The 18,552-nt window shown below is 42.9% G+C and overlaps 1 protein-coding gene across 1 annotated transcript in view; it reads right to left on the reverse strand.

Annotated features, from left to right (window-relative positions):
* The window catches only part of SMS (spermine synthase), a 43,807-nt gene extending 26,267 nt beyond the window's left edge, over positions 1-17,540 (reverse strand). The window contains exons 1-2 of the mRNA XM_054627792.2: positions 17,257-17,540; positions 3,515-3,635 (exon numbers count right to left, since the gene is read on the reverse strand). Coding sequence (XP_054483767.1) covers positions 3,515-3,635; positions 17,257-17,308 — 173 coding nt within the window. The 5' untranslated portion in view covers positions 17,309-17,540. The remainder of the gene's footprint in view (positions 1-3,514; positions 3,636-17,256) is intronic.
* Between the last annotated feature and the right edge of the window lie 1,012 nt (positions 17,541-18,552).

Consider the following 18,552-nt stretch of genomic DNA (forward strand, 5'->3'; position numbering starts at 1 on the left):
CATCAGCATCTCTGTGACACAGAAACCAAATTCAACTGGGTAAAGCTTGCACTGCTGTGAACAGTGAAGTCAAGTGCAGTAGGATTATACTTCTCTAAACAAGAAGTCAGACACCAAAGTTAAAAATGGATGTGTGCTATAAAGGAGGTCAAAGCTTTTCTAAAAGACACTCTTCTACTGCAGAAACCATGACTCAAGTTTCAGGTTTTGGGGGTTAATGAAGAACTTCAAGATGGAACATGATAAAAGAAGGAGCACAGATTTACATGGGAAAAAAACTCTGATAGCTCTGTACAGTATAATAAAAGGCTACTTGCTCACAAGCAGTAATGAGATTAAAACTAAGCATTAGTTGAGAAGATAGCAGTTTCTAAAGATTAGCTGCACTGATTTTTCTCCTTAACTTAGATGTAACAACACTTTGCCATCTGTTGAAATATACTGGGCAGTATGACTGTACAAAGTCACATATACACTAAATAAGATAAAAATTTCACGTTTTAAACCTAACTTTTAACTGTTTAGTCCAAGATAGTGACATTTCAGTAAAAGCATGCTGCTTAATGTGACCCTACAAACCACTTTAGAAGGAATCTAAAAACACACAGCTCAGAAAAACAAGACTGCTTGAGACTCAAAACTCAAGAGCCACAGCTCCACTCTGGCACATGCTACAGCTCCCCAAGCAGAGTTTGGGCAAGGGGGCTGGCAAAGCACAGAGGAATGCATCTATCCCCACCACTTCAGAGAACTTGAGTGGCTCAAGTGAGCCATTCCCTGCCCCACTCCAGAGCCTTGTGTTGACAACCCCATTAGTAAATATTTTCAGCTGAACCTCCCTCAATTAGGTTTTTTGTCAGAACAAATCACAAAGTAGATGGACCAGGTAGAGTTGCCACATGACTTTTGCTTGCTTAGCTTTGGACAAAAGAGAACAGGGATCTGTTGCTTTGGTAATGACAACAGGAAAGGAGGTCTTAATCCCCAAATCAGCTCCAATTCATCCAGCAGTGCAGCCCTCCATGGAGCTGTTCACTTGGTGGCTTTGTCAGAGACAGCTTTGTCAACAACAGGGCCCACAACTCCGCAGACTGCAGCACAGGGCACCCTGCAGGCTATGGGGGTTATCTCAGCAAACTTTGGAGTACACACACTGGTTAGCAACACATTACTATCTCATCTCAGATATTTTTCCCAGGGATTAGTACCCAACTTGTTATATCAACTGCACATCTGTCTTGCAATGGCTCAGTCACCTTTGGCTGGCTAAAAACATGTTTGTGTGCACATGCTCACAAAACCCTTACTCACAGCACCCCCTCCATCTCTCCTTCTAGGGAGCTTGTAACAAGTTGTAGCCAGCCATCCTTACAAGAGCTGCTGTGACATACCTACATCACAATTCTTTTTTCCAAGTTTTACTACAAGCTGCTGCTGGAAATGAAGCCAGGGCATGCAGGCTTTTCCTCTTCTTGCCTTGCAAAACAGTGAGTGTTTTGCAAGGCAAGAAGAGGAAAAGCCTACATGCCCTGGCTACTTTCTTCCTAGTTGTGTCAGGTAATATTTTTATGCTGATTAAAATGCATGATATTTTAAGGCACTAAGATAAGTGCAGACAAACTTGCTGGTATTAAAACAGAACTAGGAAGGTCTGTTTTAATTATTTAGTCAGTTGAAATCCATACGCTCATCAGTTCATTCTTACAATTTGTGAAACGTGTTTGTTTTGCAAGGTTATTTGACTGTCCAGTCTGTTGGGTTTTATGAGTTTACAACCTCATTTGTTTAAGTTAACTGAAACTACATCAAACAAATACAAACTACACTAGCAGAAATATATTGTTTAGGGCTACCTTAAAAAAAAAGTATTCAGGCTTGTTATATAACCAGAGGAAACAAAATTGCTGAGGTCCCAAAACTCACAGAAAGTTCCCCTATGCATGTGCTCAGCTGATACTGTAACAAGAGCAATCAAGTCAAATATTTTAAAATTTAGGTTTTCATAAGAGCCTTTCTCAGAGATGCTTCCAGGTGCCAGTTCACTTATCTCCTGGAAAAGTTATGCAACAAAACACTGTTTTCTAGGAAGTTCCTGGAACACATCAAAAGACAGGCAATTTAACTCTGAAACTGCTCCTTTAGAAGATGCTATCATCTTCAGGAGAATGATCAGATGAATTTGCAACAAGAAAACCCAATCTGAGAATTCACAGCTCATATACCTCTAACACTCAAGGAAATGCAGAAAAGCAACATGAGGCCATGTAATCAAATAAAACCAACCTTTTAATCTTCTAACTTCTTTTTACTTTTAGGCATTATCTTTTAATTCTTCAGAGTTGGTAGAACCTTGATATTATTTTTTTAGAATTACATGAAGGCTTAACTCAATAGAGAGGAAGGATATTTACCAACTATTACAGAGGAAGAAAATTACCAACTTTTCTATATTTTCACCAACTCAGAGTCAAAAGGTTACCAGAACTGCAATGTTGATCAAATTATTCAGGAAGAATATAAAAGCACATATAATTAAAGACAAAATAAAGAAGACTGTACAAAAGCAAGATACAACTAACAGGTTTTTCTAGATGCATCAAGCATAAAAAGCAAGTAATTTTGAGCAGAAAAAGCCAGCACCACATTTGAAAAGCGAACTGAAATATAATAAAAACTTCATAGAGCATAACTGAGAATGATAAACATAGAACTACTCATATCCACTTACTTGTTACCTTAGTTTGGGTCCCAAAACCCCCCCCACAAAAAAAATCCCAATTAAACAAACAAACAGAACAAACCACCAAACAAAACAAATCCAACCAGGAAAAACCAGAAAACAGGCAACCACAAAGCAGCAGCTGCCACAATTATGACAAGAACAGGTAACTGAATAACAATAAAGAAATTTAGTGCAATAAAACCATGGTAGTTACTTATAAATAGACCAGATTAATGTACACCATAATCAACTAACTGTGAAGCAGCATCTGGAAATAAAGTGAATGTAGTTTTGCTTATCACTTTGTCCCAGCAGACTCAGCTTTTGTGTCACTAATGACACCAACCACCCTTATCATGCTGTTAATTACCTCAGAAGCTGCTTGAGAATTTGAAGCATAGAACAGCATGTAAATACAGACAGGCACAAAGCTGTCATTGTTCACATGCCAAGGTTAGACTCCAACATGTTTAGACATATTTAATGGTCAGAAAATTACAAATACATTCAACTGACTTGAGCTTTCCTGCATCTGGAAGGACACTAGTGCTGAGACCAAGGCACCATTCCATGGTACAGATTAGACTGACCAGTTCAACCTTCTGATATCCAAACTGCAAGATGACATAGTCCAGATGAGAAACAATATTCTGCTTTATCATAGCTACTTCATCCACAAGGCTGATAAAAGGATGGCCTGCCCTGTCAACACTACAGGAGGTTCAATAGAGGGAGAAAAAAATACTTTCAGGACGGACAGCAGTGACATAATCAAAAGAAAAATCCACTCACCTGCCATTTTTTTTGATGTAGGTTACTAAATAACCATGGTCTTCCCAGTTATGAACTGTTTCTGTCATTCCCTGCTCCTGAAAAATGGGCTGTAGAGCTTTAAGAACGGCATTACAATCAGCTGCAAGATTAAGAGAGAAAAACATAAATCAGTGAGGATTTTTCACTCAAATTATTTCTGCCTTTTTTAGAGGCTGGAAAGTTTTTCCTGGAAGCCTGGATTAATTTTTCTTTAAGTACCGTTTGAACACTCTTTCATGCATTTTCTCTTCTGCCCATCCTCATCTACCCAGAGATATTTCACAGTGGATGGGTATCTAAACAACTTTAAATCAGTTTTCTCACCTGAGAAAAAATGGTTACCTACTATGGATATAATCAGAGTATTTTTATTACAGCTACTATTGATCATATACTATATCACAATCCAAACAAGTCTTTACTCACATAATTTCTTTTAAAATGACTTACTACACAAACAGCAATCCCCAAAAAACCCCACAGCACTGACAAGAAACCTCAAAAAAAGTTAAGCTGTAGTACTGGATAACTACAAAGGCATCAAAGACCAACCTATCCACCCTAACCCTACACAAACATCCTTTCTTCTAACACCCAGGCCAGAGCAAGACCCCAGTTGAAATCTTCAGGATATTATGGATAAGAACTCTCAGAAGAGCACACAAAAACTCACTTGGAAATAACTGACATTACTCTGGTACAACTACCTTCAAAAGCAAGCTGATAATTTGTCCATAAAGGTATTTATTCAGTCAGAATATGTTAAATTCAGAAGTTTCAAGTTTGCTGTACAGTTTTGTGGGAGTTTTGTTACCCACAACATAGCTTTAATGAACAATTTTAGTTTCTTCAAATAAGTGTCTCAAAAACAAGTTGCAAGCTTTGCCCATTTATTTTGGAGTTGACAAGGTGAATTAGTGGAAGATGCTCCTAAAGTTGCACTTAGCAGAACAGGAACAAAACTGGAAAGACTTAGCCCACCAGTGTCAGTGAGGAGACCTAACAAAACATTAATTTACTGGCTGTCCCTGGAAGGCAAGCAGCCTCACTTCCACTTCACAAAACACAGAACTAAGCCACCCTGGTCATGCCATATGGCAACAATATAACCAGGAGTTAGTATCTCCACCAGAGACATCACCTGACACAGATTTAGTATGGAGACAGTTTACAACCAAATGCTCCAGCACAGACAATCTTCCCCAGTGTGACTTTCTTAAAGAGTTATTCCCAAGGTACTTATTTTGTTTTACCCCTGCTCCCAGAATGCATATACACTGGAAGTCAGTAAAGGTAGCCAGAGGACATAACCAGCAATAGTTCCCAGGATAAGATGGAGTTGTACAAGGCACAAAGAACTGAAAACAGATGCATACCAAATAAATCAAAGTTTCTCAATCAATCATCTCTATCCAATTCCACAGCAGACTAAGGTAAAAATCTGATTGCTTGAAACATGCTTGCCCATCCATAGACCCCAGACTTGAATTGCTCTGAATGCTTCAACCAGACAGACTGAAGCAACTGACAGAGTATTTACCTTTCCTCAAGTAAAACCAAGAGCGAGCCAATTCCCCAGTAGCCAAGGATATTTAATAGAAGTTGGAAGGCTGTGCTTATTGCTCATTCTATCTGATCTCAATGTATATTCTGAGATAGATTTATTTTTCATTTTCTAAATCTCACTCAACTCCACGTTGCAAGCTAAAGGCAAATAGAACCAACAAAACTAAATTTTGTTAGACCACAGTGAATTATTTAACTGCTGGTTCCTTCTTAGTCAGGAGCACCACTGATGAAACACCCCAGCACACTGCCACCATGAAACTTCTTCCTTCCCCTAACTTTCTGTAAAAATATGCATCATCTGTACCAGTAAGATTTTAGACTTCCTATCCAGTGTCAGGTTCTACCAGGGCACAGGCAATAAGGCTCAGAGTACACAGCTTGTCTGCCCAGTAACCATGGTTACAGCAGTTACAAGTGGGCCAGCAATCAAACCAACATGTTTTTCAGACATCAAAAGAATAGATAAATGGGGCCATAACTATGAGCCACAGCTCTTAAACAGGTTTTAATCTCTGCCTTGCTCTAGCAAGGGACCTTTGCAAGGCTCACTTTGAACTTGCAGCTTCTGGCAGGCATCAGCCGTTTCTGGAGAAGGTAAGAGCAGCTGCTCCAATGCCAGTACATGCACAAAGACTTTTTGTCACTTCAGACATGCAGTCCCCACTTCCTCAGCAGCATTTGCTTCCTCCCCAACTCCTTTACCTTCTCCATCTTTTTCACAACAAATGCCTACTTCCACCACTTACTTCTTAAGCCACCACCACAAAAACATTAAAAACCCTGTTTACTAATGCATGCCATACCCTCCAAGGGCCAAGAGTAAAATGACATGAGACTCAAACTGAACCAGTGTTCAACCAACCCCCAAACCACCTCACTTCTGCAGCTTCTGGAAGACTCAGCAGCAAGATGGCAAACAGACTGAAAGAACTGAAGTCCTCATAACACATTTAGCCTGTTTTCAACAGCTTTAAGGAATCCTGCTAGGTGCATCTTGGCAGACACTGCAGGACAAATCATCACTGGTATTTTTCTGCTCCATGAACAGATCAACCCCTCACATACAGCTCATCACTCAGCCACAAAGTTCTTTGCTAAGAACCCAGGTACAAGCTTGATTAAGCTCTCCCTATTATGCTATTAACTTTAGGAAAATAAAACAACAACATGCTTTTTTCACCAGGTATCCTTTTAGTTATACCACACAAGATTTGCCTTGGAGGGCTAATTAATTCTTTTAAGTTGGAGATTCCCTTATAAAATGTTTGAGGCCTTAAGTGGTTGCTTGAAGGCATCAGGAAGTTTCAGTGAGCTCAGGATATCTCACCCAAATCCACTTGTCACCACCTCACTCCAAGCTCAGATATGCTCTTATCAAGCATTGATAAGCAAATAGGACAATGGTGATTAAAACAACAGGAACACCTTTGAATCTACATCTAAATGATTATTCGAGTATCATTACATTTTTTGTTATTCAGGAACAAAAGAAACAAACTCTGGATACAAAGTATGAAATATAGATTTAGGCATTTGATAATTATCTCCCAGAAATAATGAAAAATGCCTAGAGTTTCAACTTCAGAGAACAGGAACAAAATGTACAGGATTTGAAATATATGTATTTTTCAAAAGAGTTAATGCCCAGTTTAGCCAGAAGATTTTTGAACCCTGCCACATCTGAAGAGAAGACTTGCAGCAGTTTCAGATGCTCCTCTGAATTTAAGCAGCAAAGCAGTCAGTAATTGACAGTAATCTGTGAACATGAGGGCAAAGTCCAGAGTCACTGTAAGCACCAAGTCTGGCCTCATGCACAACACTGGCTAGTTCTACCCTCATACTTGAGCTCAGTGTTGGAATCATCTGCTATTGAGCCAGACTACCTCTAAAAATATTCTGGATTAAGACATCTTCATGCCCTACAATTAACAAAACTTCAGTAAGCTATGGGAACAGATTAATTCTCATTGAAAATACTCACCCCACTGCTAACTTCAGATTTTTCTTACCCTGATTTTCAATCATTTCTTCTAGCAAGTGAGAATATAGCATAACCAAAACAATAAAACACATCAAAGCACTTATATATGATTCAGTAACTGATGAATTTTCCCTTGGCAGCTAAATATTCAGTAGAGAAAGGTGAAGAAAATAAATCAAACTAAGTGTTTCATTAAGAATACATGAAAGAGTTAGCATACATTAGGAATCAAGATGCAGAATATGCTAAGAGTAAATAGCAACCTGAAGTGCTGGCATATTGTTTCAGTTCAGAGCTGTTTAGGTTGTTTCAACATAATAAATCCTTGTGTTTTGCAAGTCTTGCACACAGGCACCCTACCTATCAACTCCCATTCTTCAAAAACCTTAAAGGAAAAGGAAATACAGAGACAGGGCGGGAGGGCACCACATGCAAGTGATGAAAGGAACACACCTGACAGAAGAGATTCATTTCTAGGCAGCTGAGGTCCAGGGGCAGTTCAAGAGGAGCAGCAGGAGAGGGTGCCTCCAACCTGCTGCAGATGCACACCTGACTGCTCTGGCACTGAGCTCACCACAGTGAAACTGGCAGCCCCTTCCACCACCACCTCTTACTGGAAACAGTGTCCTCAGGCTCGAAGGTGTACAGGGAATCTCACCCACAGACTGATCCAAGGCATTTTTCCAATGCCAATATTGTATCTCAATCTCAACCATGAAAAAACTGCAGAATTAAGAAGTTTGCAGCAGAAATGTTTGGTGAGCAAATTGTTCATAAGCTTTAAAAATCCAGAGCCAAGGAGGAGCTTCAGGCTCCCATGTATTTTGCATGTCCTAGATTCTTTTAGCACTTGAGAAAACAGAAATAAAAACCAAAAAAAAAAAAGCTAAAAGTCACTACAGTTTATGGAAAATCAACAGCTGCCTCCTCCTCCCAGGTCCTTCTCTCCATTGTATGTGACCAGGTAGAGCAGTACATAATAATTTGCAGATAATTTGTTATCACTTACTCATCAACTCCTGCATGGCAATCTTTTTCTTAGAACTAGAAAACTTAAGAATTGTAATTATTTTGTGCTAGTTAAAAGGATCTACCTGCATGGAAAATGAGTGAGGAGGGCACACTGGTGTTTGAAACAGACTATCTGGAGTTTTCACAGCAATATTGCAGGCTCAACTAAAGTCAGAATGCCAACAGTTGCCTAAGCTGAGCCTTGTCCTCCAACAACAAGATAACCCCATGCCTCACAAGAATGAGAGTACACCCTCCAAGCACACCCCAAGACCCCTGCTTTCATAACTACCCAGAACAAAGCAGGTAGATTTTTCCTGATGTGTTAACAGATGCAAATTAATAACTGGCTTTAGCAACATACACCTTCTGAGTATTAAGTTTCAAAGTCTCCCATCAGAACACACATACAGGAAAAATCCTTTGTTTTGTCCTTGCCAGCTCTGCAAAAGAAGAAAACAGCAGGAAGCAGAAAATTATACTAAAATTACTCCTTTCAATCAATTTGCACCCATGAGGACCATCCTCATTATGTTGACTTAGACACAGAAGTCAATAATCATGTGTGGCATGAGGCTTAAGAGGGCAGCAGGTGGAAATAGTCATCTACTACTCAATTCATCCAAGAGAACACAGATCATCAAGTTTCCTGGTGCACTCACTCTATTGCATTATGTATTACAGAAGGTTAGGAGCAGAAGGCTGCTTTTTCCAAAGGTTTCCACAGAACACTTCCCCCACTCCTATTTTTAAGGATTTCCAGCTACATAGTGAATAAGCCCTCCCGCTCTGTCTCTGTATTTCCTTTTCCTTTAAGGTTTTTGAAGAATGGGAGTTGATAGGTAGGGTGCCTGTGTGCAAGAATATCAGACTTGCAAAACACAAGGATTTATTATGTTGAAACAACCTAAATGCTATACTGTGTAACTATAGCTATACTGTGTCACATCACCAAGTGCATAAACTTAGTGGCACTTCCACAAGATCACCAGAGCTAACAGGAGTCTCTCTGTGCATCCAAGGGTCCTTTAGGAAGGAAATTGTGGTTAAAACAACCATGATCAGAACAAGCTCTCAAAGCATTAACAATACCCAGCTACAAAAAGGAGAATTCAACACTCTCTCCTCCCCTGCACTACCATCACCTTTGCATTAGCTCCCTAATCACTTTCAAGGGAGAATTCCACAGAAGATTTCAAGTTTTCAGCAAATACAGGCCTATGAGATCCATCCACTTCCATAATGGAATAAAAACACTAAAAATAAGTTATTCCTTCACTCTTCCTCTTCTTGATTTGCTGTATCAGGGCTGTCAAAAAATCTAATTTACTGTGCAAATATAGGGTGCCTCTGCTTGTGGATTCATCAATATCTGAAGGCTCACTCCTGATGATTCCTGCAGAACAATATATTATGGAAAACTAAAAAGAATCCACCACAGAGACCTGCGAGAGGGGTTTTCCCTTGTTCATTTTTGGCAAAATTTTAGAAGACCATCATGTCTGGAAGCACATTAGGGACCATATTTTCAACCACTAGTAGAGCCTCCCCATTCACTCTGACATTTACAAATTATTTCTTTCTCTATTTTTAATTAAATATATGCTTTAAAAGTATTCTCCTATATCTCGCATCTAATTGCAGTTAGTAATGGTTGGCATCCTACTACAGTTAACTTTTTAAATGCCCATCTTCTGGAAATGTGCACAACAGATCACAAAGCAGTTCTCTGGTAACTACAAAAAAATCCCAAAACAACACAGGTCTCCACTTGAGCCTTAGTATCACCAAATGTAGTTTCAATGCCTTAAACTTCATTTGTCACCCAGTAACACACAACTGAAGTCCACCAACTGGCATACAAAGACTGTTCACATTTTAAACCTTAGCATCTGTTGAAATACCTGTAGACCTTCCACACAAAAAAGCTGTAGAGAAGAAAACACACTTGGTAACAGAACTTCAGCATGTCCAAATAATATCAGCTCTTCTGGTTACTTAGATCTTTCAAGCCACTTTAATCACCTATGACCTGACCATCTTCTAGAACAATATTAAGCATAGTACTTGTCCTATATACTTTCCTCTCCTTTCAAGGACTTTTCTATTTAAGAGGCATGGTCAGAGAAATGTATCTGAAATGGCAATCCTAATGTGTCAAAAGCAGTCCTAATTTCCAGAAATAATTTGCTCTACAGCCCCAAACCATGAGCCTCACAACAAACATCTCCCACACCGTTAGCCTTCACCTTTGCAGGTGACAGTTCCTTCATGTCTGAGCAAGCAGCCATTGAGAACTTGACATCATGCTGGAGAATCAGATAATTATATTTTCAGAGTTCCAGTCATAAAGCATTTTAATCTTCAAAACTAGAAACCAACAAAAGCAGGCAATGAGTTCATAGCAGTCGTTACTGCTAAAAATGGAAAGCTATTAATACCTGTGTTAACACCTCCTGACAAGCCCCATTTGTGCTCTGACACTCAGCAGGCCAGCTCCTGGTCCAGGCCTGCCAGGACTAGACCATGGAGACCTGCAGGGCTCAGCTCACAACAGCCCAGACAAAGGCACAGGCTGAGCCCACACCACTCATGGAGGCTGCTAAGGAAACAACCAAAACAGACCCATTCCTCAACTGCAGTTGCAAACACACCTTTAGAAAGGTTGATAACACAGTTGCAAGCTCCAGAGACATCTGAGTCTTGTCTAAGCCTTATTTACACGGTCTTCACATACAGATCATAGCTAAGGAGTCAGCAAATTTTGTTCACATACCATAAATCAATAAGGCAGGGAGATAAGCCTGTCATCTGCATGTTATCACTGCAATCAGATGTTTCAGCACTTCAGACAATCCAATGCTTGACAGAACCAGTCAAATTTAGCCATAAGGATCAGAGATACCATTCCCTCACAAGAAGTTCAAATATACTTGTTTTACAGCTAACTGCAGCCAGCTCCAGCCACAAAAACAAAATCTGTCTCACAGGAAAAAAACAAAGCCTTAGCACCTCTAATACATCCAGCAACAAAAGCACCCACCAGAGAACATCAAATTAAAAGTAACTCTCTATACAGGTAAGTGCTCAAATCTTTTATTGATGAGTTTTATTTATAATCTTAGGCTTGGACTAATACTGAACTTGACATCTTCTTGCTCCTTCATACACAAGATTGACTTACTTGAGAAAGAAACCACGAGTTTTCAAGAAAAATATCGAATTTTCAATGCCAGTCATCTCTTCCTGCATTCTCCACACTAATATGCTATTTCCACACTTAGTATAGGATGAACAACGATTCAACATCTAGAAATGTTATCTGCTAAATAAAGCAAACCAGCACCAGTTCCAAATTGTCTTTAATATGGCAAGAAGACACAGTTCAAAACAGAAGCAACTGAACTCATGGAGTGTTTTCCCAGGTAGAAGTTAGGGCAGAGATTTCAGAGACAGTAGCGAGAAAGAGCCAATGCAGCACCCCCCAACCCCCCTCCCCACAGTATTTAGTTCTCCTAAACACTCCTCTTCCCAGGAGATTACCCTTTCAGAAAACTATTTTCTTAATTCTTTCTTAAAGTAAGGAAACTCAACAGGAAAGCTTTTAGAAGGTGTAAAACGCAAAATCTTGTCAAGTCTTCCCCCCCTTCAAAAGTTTAGATCAACACAGCCAAAAATAAGCACATAAAACTTTAGTACTGCTGTATGAAGAACATTAAGACTTCCAATCCAAACAAAGACAAGAATGAAAATATTATTTTAACTGCATTCAGTTCAAATATTTAACAATTTGATAGCCTAAGTAAAAACTTCAACACTGAAAGAATATTTAGGAGGGTAACTCAGAACACCTGATAGTTAAGATTTTTTCCCCCCCCCTGCAGTGTCAGAATTGAGCAGTGGACCCAAGCCTGCAGACAGGAAGCAAGCTACTGACAGAGGATGCTCAGCCTACAAAAGGTCATTCCCTTCTTTCTATCTCCTTAAAAAACATTATTCTGAGGAAAATCAGATCATGTGCACACACACATTCACATCAATTCTTTAATTTAAGCATTGCCCTACCTGCACTCTCTCCAACCCCAGCATTCCCAGAGTGTGTAATTCACCCAAGAGCTTCCTTTCCTAGGCATTGGTTTTAGTACCTGTGCCAGCTCAGGTAATCACTGCTCTCCAACAGCAGCTCACTCATCTGTGCCCTGGCCCTCAGTATTACAGGCACAACTGCTTGTGCCATACACTATTTATAATCTCCCCAGCAATAATCCCAAACAGCAAACATGGAGACAATTCCAACTGATTTCCAACTAATCTGCCTTTCTGAAGCAAAGAACCCAAATCTCACAAGTCTTCATATTATCTCTCCTCCCACCCCCTTAGAGAAACCTGAAGAACATCCATCAGTTCAATACTCAACAACCAAGAAAACTAAGCTTTGTTGACAAATTCATGCATGGATGGAAAAACTCCCATGTGCAAGCAGATTTACAACATATAGTAAATCTAAAATCAACTCTCTACAGGTATAAGGCATCAAATATGAAAATACTTCCATAATAAAGCCCTCAAAGTAAGTAACTTAAGGAGTCTCAAATTCATCTCTTCTGACTAACAAAAAGACCACAACTAAAGCTTTCTATGCCCCAATTAAAGGCCAGTGAGCTGTATCCATTTTTATAAATGTTAAAATAATCTTCTTGTATTTTAGGATAGGGAACACTATGCTGTTTGCCTGCTAAAGCTGTCTGTTTATCTCCAGGGTCACAGATAAGTAAAATACTTCTGTTCAAAGGGCTGAGCTCTAGAGTTGCTAATATAACCAGCTCTTGAAAAGAACATTACTGAAACTCAGGCTGTGCTAACCAGCTATCAAAAGATTCACCCCTGCTTATATTTTTAACTGACTATTCCTAAAAACTAATGAGGTGCCTAATTAGAGGAAATAGTTACAAGGACAGGCGAAAGGACCTTTTTTTAATAGTATATAGATTTTTGTAGTACACAAAAAAAGACAAGGACAGCACACAGACAGGAAAAGTTTTTGTGTTTTTTTTTTTTAATAGCATACAGATTTTTGTAGTACACAAAAAATTTATTGTAAAGTTTTTTTCAAACTGGCAGCTTTTAGCACAAGTACATGGCTTTAATCATCTCATGCAACCCCATTCCCAAGGCAATACTGTGTTTCCCCATCTCAAACCAACACAAGAGGACCTGTTTTCTCTAACTCCCCAGACCCACATTTTTATTGACACTGCTGGCATTTCCAACAACCTTATGTAAGTGATGACTGCAAACACTAAGAAAGGGCTACATAAGAGTTATCAGTCTCACAATTCTTGCTGAGTCCATTTGAGTCCTGAAGAATATACATGACAAGATCCACTGTGAAATACTCCAAGACAACTGGACTGCCTGAAGAAATCAGGGCTGTTGTTGAAAGGGTTTGTGACATGCCAAGTAAGTCAGCCAGTGAAAATAACCCACCAGGATCCACACCATTCTGCAGCACAAGCAGTTGCTACCAGCTGCACAAGTATTAGCACATGACAAAATCCCATCTTCAGATCTTTTCCCTGCAGCAACAAAGAGCCTCCATCCTTCACTCACAGAGAGCCTCAGAAGAGGATAAAGACAAGAGACACATACCAGAAAAGAAAGTGATAAACAGAACCCAGAGAACTATTAACATCTCAGCCTTTATAATCATCTTCAGTCTTGATGGTAGACAATTACAATGATGCCATTGGATAGCTGCTATGGTAAAAGTGAACTGTGAGAAACATATACAGATTATTTCAACCACGTACAATGGCTCTCAGACCAAGCAGATTCTTAAAGAAAAACCCATTAAAAAAAACCATTACCATGTAGAGTTATTGGAAGATGCATTGCAATGAAACAAACTATTGTACAACCTTCCTACAAAGTACAGCTGCCATTATCTGGACTTCTGTAAAGCCTTTGACACAATCCCCCACAACATCCCTTTCTCTAAATTGGTGAGAGCTGCACTCAGTGGGTGAACTGTTGGTGCATAAGTAAATCGTTGGACAGTGACCCCAGAGTGTTGTGGTCAGTGGCTCAGAGTTCCAGTGGACATCAGTAACAACAAGTGCCCTTAAGGGCTCCATGCTGGGACCAGTTATTTAGTATCTTTATTAATGACACAGACAAAGAGATCAGTTACAGATGGCACCAAGCAGAGTGGTATGGTTGACATACCTGAAGGATGGGATGGCATCTAAACAGATCTGGACAAGCTTGAGAAGTGGCTCATGGGAATCTCATGAGGTTTTAAACAAGACCAAGTGCAAGGGGCTGCACCCAGGGCTGGGCAGCTCCTGGTACCAACAAGCTCTGGGGTGAACAGCTCAAGAGTAGCCCTGCCTAGAAAGACTTGGGGCTGCTGGTGGGTGAGAGGCTGGACATGACCCAGCAACAGGTATTTGCAGCCCAAAAAACCAACAGTGTCCTAGGCTGCATCCAAAGCACCGAGGGCAGCAGGGTGAGGAAGGGAATTCTGCCCCTCTGCTCTGGTGAGACCCCATCTGCAATGCTGCCTCCAGCTCTGGGGTCCCAGCACAGGAGGGACATGGACCTCTTCAAGTCCAGAGATGACCAAGTTCAAGATGTTCAGAGAGATGGAGAACCTCCCCTACAAGGAAAGGCTGAGAGAATTGGGATTGTTCAGTATGGAAGAGAGAAGGCTTTGAGGTAACCTAATCACAGCTCTCCAGTACCTGAAGGGAGCTTAAAGCTGAAGAGAAACTTTTGAAAAAGAGCCTGGAGTGACAAGGGGGAATGGCTTCAAACTGAAAGAGAAAAGGGTTTGGTTAGATGTTAGGAAAAAATTCCTTGCTGTGAGGGGTGAAGCATTGGGATAGACTGCCCAGAGAAGCAGTGGATACCACATCCCTGAAAGTGTTCAGCACCAGGCTGGATGTGGTTCAGTGTAAATTGACCTAACCCAAGGTGTGGCTGCCCATGGCAGGGAACTTGGAAGTAGGTAACATTTCAAGTCCCTTTTAACCCATCCATGATAAGCTGGCAACTTTTGTTATATTAATACCTATACAAAAATATACATTTGTCAAAAACAAGGACACAGCTGATGTTTTGAGGTAAAAGGACTGTTCATTTACCAAGTTTACAGATTCTGCCTTCTCCATGAGGAAAGATGCAACAGCTTTAGCTGAGACCTAGAAAAAACACGTTATCCTCACAAGATCTGAAGGTCCAAAACCACACATTTAATTTTATTAAATGCTATTTTCATGGCATTCCAGACCATTCAGAAGTCTAACTGACCACCTAATTTGGAGGAAAAAAAAAACTCAATTAGTTAAGAATCTGTGATTAAGCTATAAGGTTTAACTCCTGTGATACAATCTACACATGCACACTCACCATTTTTTTCTATTTAGATGACTCCTTTGTGCTTTGCACCATAAATACTAGATGAGAGGGAAAACTCCACATGAGAAGTACAAACCAAGTACTGAGCTGTCACTGCTGAAAGTTCTTATGTCTCACTGAAGATGCCTGTTTTGCCGAGACAAATGTAAGAAGAGAAAAATGCTTCTTCCTTCCTTCGACCTCCACAGCAACACTTCCACAGTGGGCCCATCAACCCAACCCCACTTAGGTACATCCATCCATCATGGTCAGACGGTGCAAACATTGCCCTCAAAAGCAAAGGCAAGTGGAAAAGCCTACCTAAAATCAAAGCAATTGTTAAGGTCCTTACCACATTCTCTAACTAACAGCATTGCTTTTTATATAATAGAGGATATAATATACCTATGGCTTATTTTCAATAAATAAGCCATAGGTAAAGCATCTACTTTATCCCTGGCAATTTCAACCCTTCTGCAGAAGCCAGTCATTGTTGTAACTCCTGAAACCATGGTAGTTCAGAGAACTACAGCGTTAAAGAAGCCATTGTGGGGGCTGGTTGGTTTCTCTGAAACTAGTTTTTACACTAGTCTAGCTTACCAATTCTGCTCATACTAGGTTAGTCAAGCACAAGGTGCAAGGAAAATAGCAGCACTATCTTATTTGCCATTAGGTCACCATTAGAGTGGCTAAACCGCCCTGAAAAAAACTCAGTATAAAAGGGAAACCGAAAGGTTTTCACTGTGAAAACCACAGTACGCTACCCAAAAGCACACCCTGAGAACAACTGCAGTATCACCTTCCCCTTCCTGCTCCCGGCTCTCCGAAGTGCACATGCAGCAATGCCACAAAGAGCACAGCTCGCAGCAAAGCCCCTGTGGTCAGGAATCTCTTTCTCAAACGAAGCTTTTATAAGACTTTGTCTTTGCAAGGATGCAGGGAACTGCCTTCACACCAAACTGGGAAGGAGAAAGGGGTTCGACACAGGGCCAGGCTCGCTCCGGGGCGGGTGCCGGAGGCCACACGGAGCCCGCGGCCTGGCTCGGCACTCAGCGAGGCGCTTTGGCGCCCAGGCTGCTCCCCCCTTCCCCCACCAAACCTTCCCACCCGGCTCGGCCGCCGGGAAACGTGGCTGTGGCCGCAGCTCCCGGCCCGAACGTGCCCCCTGCAGATACCCGCGGGGTCAGGCCCTGCCACAGCCCGGCGCTCCAGCGCTAAGAGCGTTCTCCAGCAGGTTCGAGCAGCACCGCAGTGACACCGCACTCCCGCCTCGCTCGGCGGCAGCCGCCAGCCCGGCTCCTCGCACCCGCCTCAAGCGCGGGGCAGCCGCAGCGCCAGGGCGGCCTCGGGGGTGCCCGGGCCCGGCCGCTCGCCGAGAGCCAGGCTCTGCTTCCCTCCCCCCGGCCCTGCGGTTCGGCGCCTGCCGCCCGCTGCCCCCGCGGGGAAAGCGCGCCCTGGGGCGCCCGGAGTCGCCGCGGGGGAACCCGCACATCCGCCTCGGCCCGGCCCAGCTCCACTGGTTCCCCCGGGCGGTGCAGCCCCCGCGGCGGCGGGCTCTGGGCAGGAGGCCGCAGCGGGCCGCCCGCCTGCACAGGGACAGAGGCTGGTACCGGGGACAAACACGGCCCGGCGGGAACGCCGGGGAAAGGGCCGGAGGGGGAGGCGGCGCCCGCGCGGGCCTCATGCTCGGCGGCCCCGGCGAGACACCCAGCGGGGCGGGTGGGGAAGGTGCGCGCCCCCCGCCGCCTTCCAGCCCGGTTACCTGTGGCGCCGAGCAGGAAGTCCAGGGTGCTGTGCCGCGCTGCTGCTGCCATAGTAAGGTAGAGCCCTGTGCCATGCCTGGAGCGGCGGCGGCGGCGCGGCCCGTGCGGCGGAGCGGCCCTATATGCGCGGGGCTGCGGCGGCGCCGGGCGGGGGAGCGCGGCGGGGCGGGGCCGGGGCGGGCCCGGGGCGGGCCCGGGGAAGCGGCGGGCCCGGAGACCCCGCTCGGCGTGGCCGGGGAGCCCTTGGGGGTGCGACTGACCTGCAGCCACCCCCTGAAATCCAGTAATGGTGTCCTAGCGCTGAGGCCGCGGAGCGGGTCCAGCAGCAGCGGCCGTGGGCAGGGGCCGTGTGTCACCTGCTGCCCGCTGTGGGCATGGAGGGGCCCCACTGTGCCTCCCTGCAGAGGGACCAGACCAGGGAGTCTTTAAAGCCTTTTGTTTAAAGTCTTTTTTATTTATAACGGATAACTCTAAAACAGCGTGCTGAAGCCACACATTTCATTAATCACGTGCAATTACAAGCCCAGAAAAATAGTGTTCAGCAGTACAGGACTACAGGACTGATCACAGCATCACAACATCACAGAATCAATTAGGTTGGTAAAGACGTCTGAGATATCGAATCCAACCTGTGACCAACCACCACCGTGTCAACTAGACCATGGCACTGAGTGCCACGTCCAGTCTTTCCTTAAAAACATCCAGGGATGGTAACTCCACCACCCCTCTGGACAGCCCATTCCATTAACCTTTCTGTGAAGAAATTCTGCCTAATCTCCAACCCAAATCTCCCCAGATGCAGATAAAGACTGTGTCCTCTCGTCCCGCCTGCCTGCCAGAAGAGACCGGGCCCCATCTCTCTACAGTCTCAGGGAATTGTAGAGAGCATAAGGTCACCTCTTGTCTCCTTTTCTCCAGGCCTAACAACCCCAGCTTCCTCTGCTGTTCCTCGTCAGACTTGTACTCCAGACCCTTCCCCAGCTCCGCTGTCCTTCTCTGGGCATGCTCCAGCCCCTCAACATCCTTCCTGAATTGAGGAGCCCCGAACTGGGCACAGGAGTCCAGGTGTGGCCTCACCAGTGCTCAGAACAGGGGTAGATGTTTGGCTGTGTTAGTCACTAGGAGCTTTGCCAACTGGCAAATTCCTTTAATTTTATTGCATGAATGAGAGTGGATTTGCACAATGCCACGGCATCAATGGTTTCATATGATTCCACAATTAAATTAAGATATTTACAAGTAACTGCTAGTGTGTAATCTAATGTGCTACCATGATTATTTCCATAACTTTCAAT

This window comes from Agelaius phoeniceus, chromosome 2, assembly GCF_051311805.1.
Source record: "Agelaius phoeniceus isolate bAgePho1 chromosome 2, bAgePho1.hap1, whole genome shotgun sequence".
NCBI classification, from domain to species: domain Eukaryota; kingdom Metazoa; phylum Chordata; class Aves; order Passeriformes; family Icteridae; genus Agelaius; species Agelaius phoeniceus.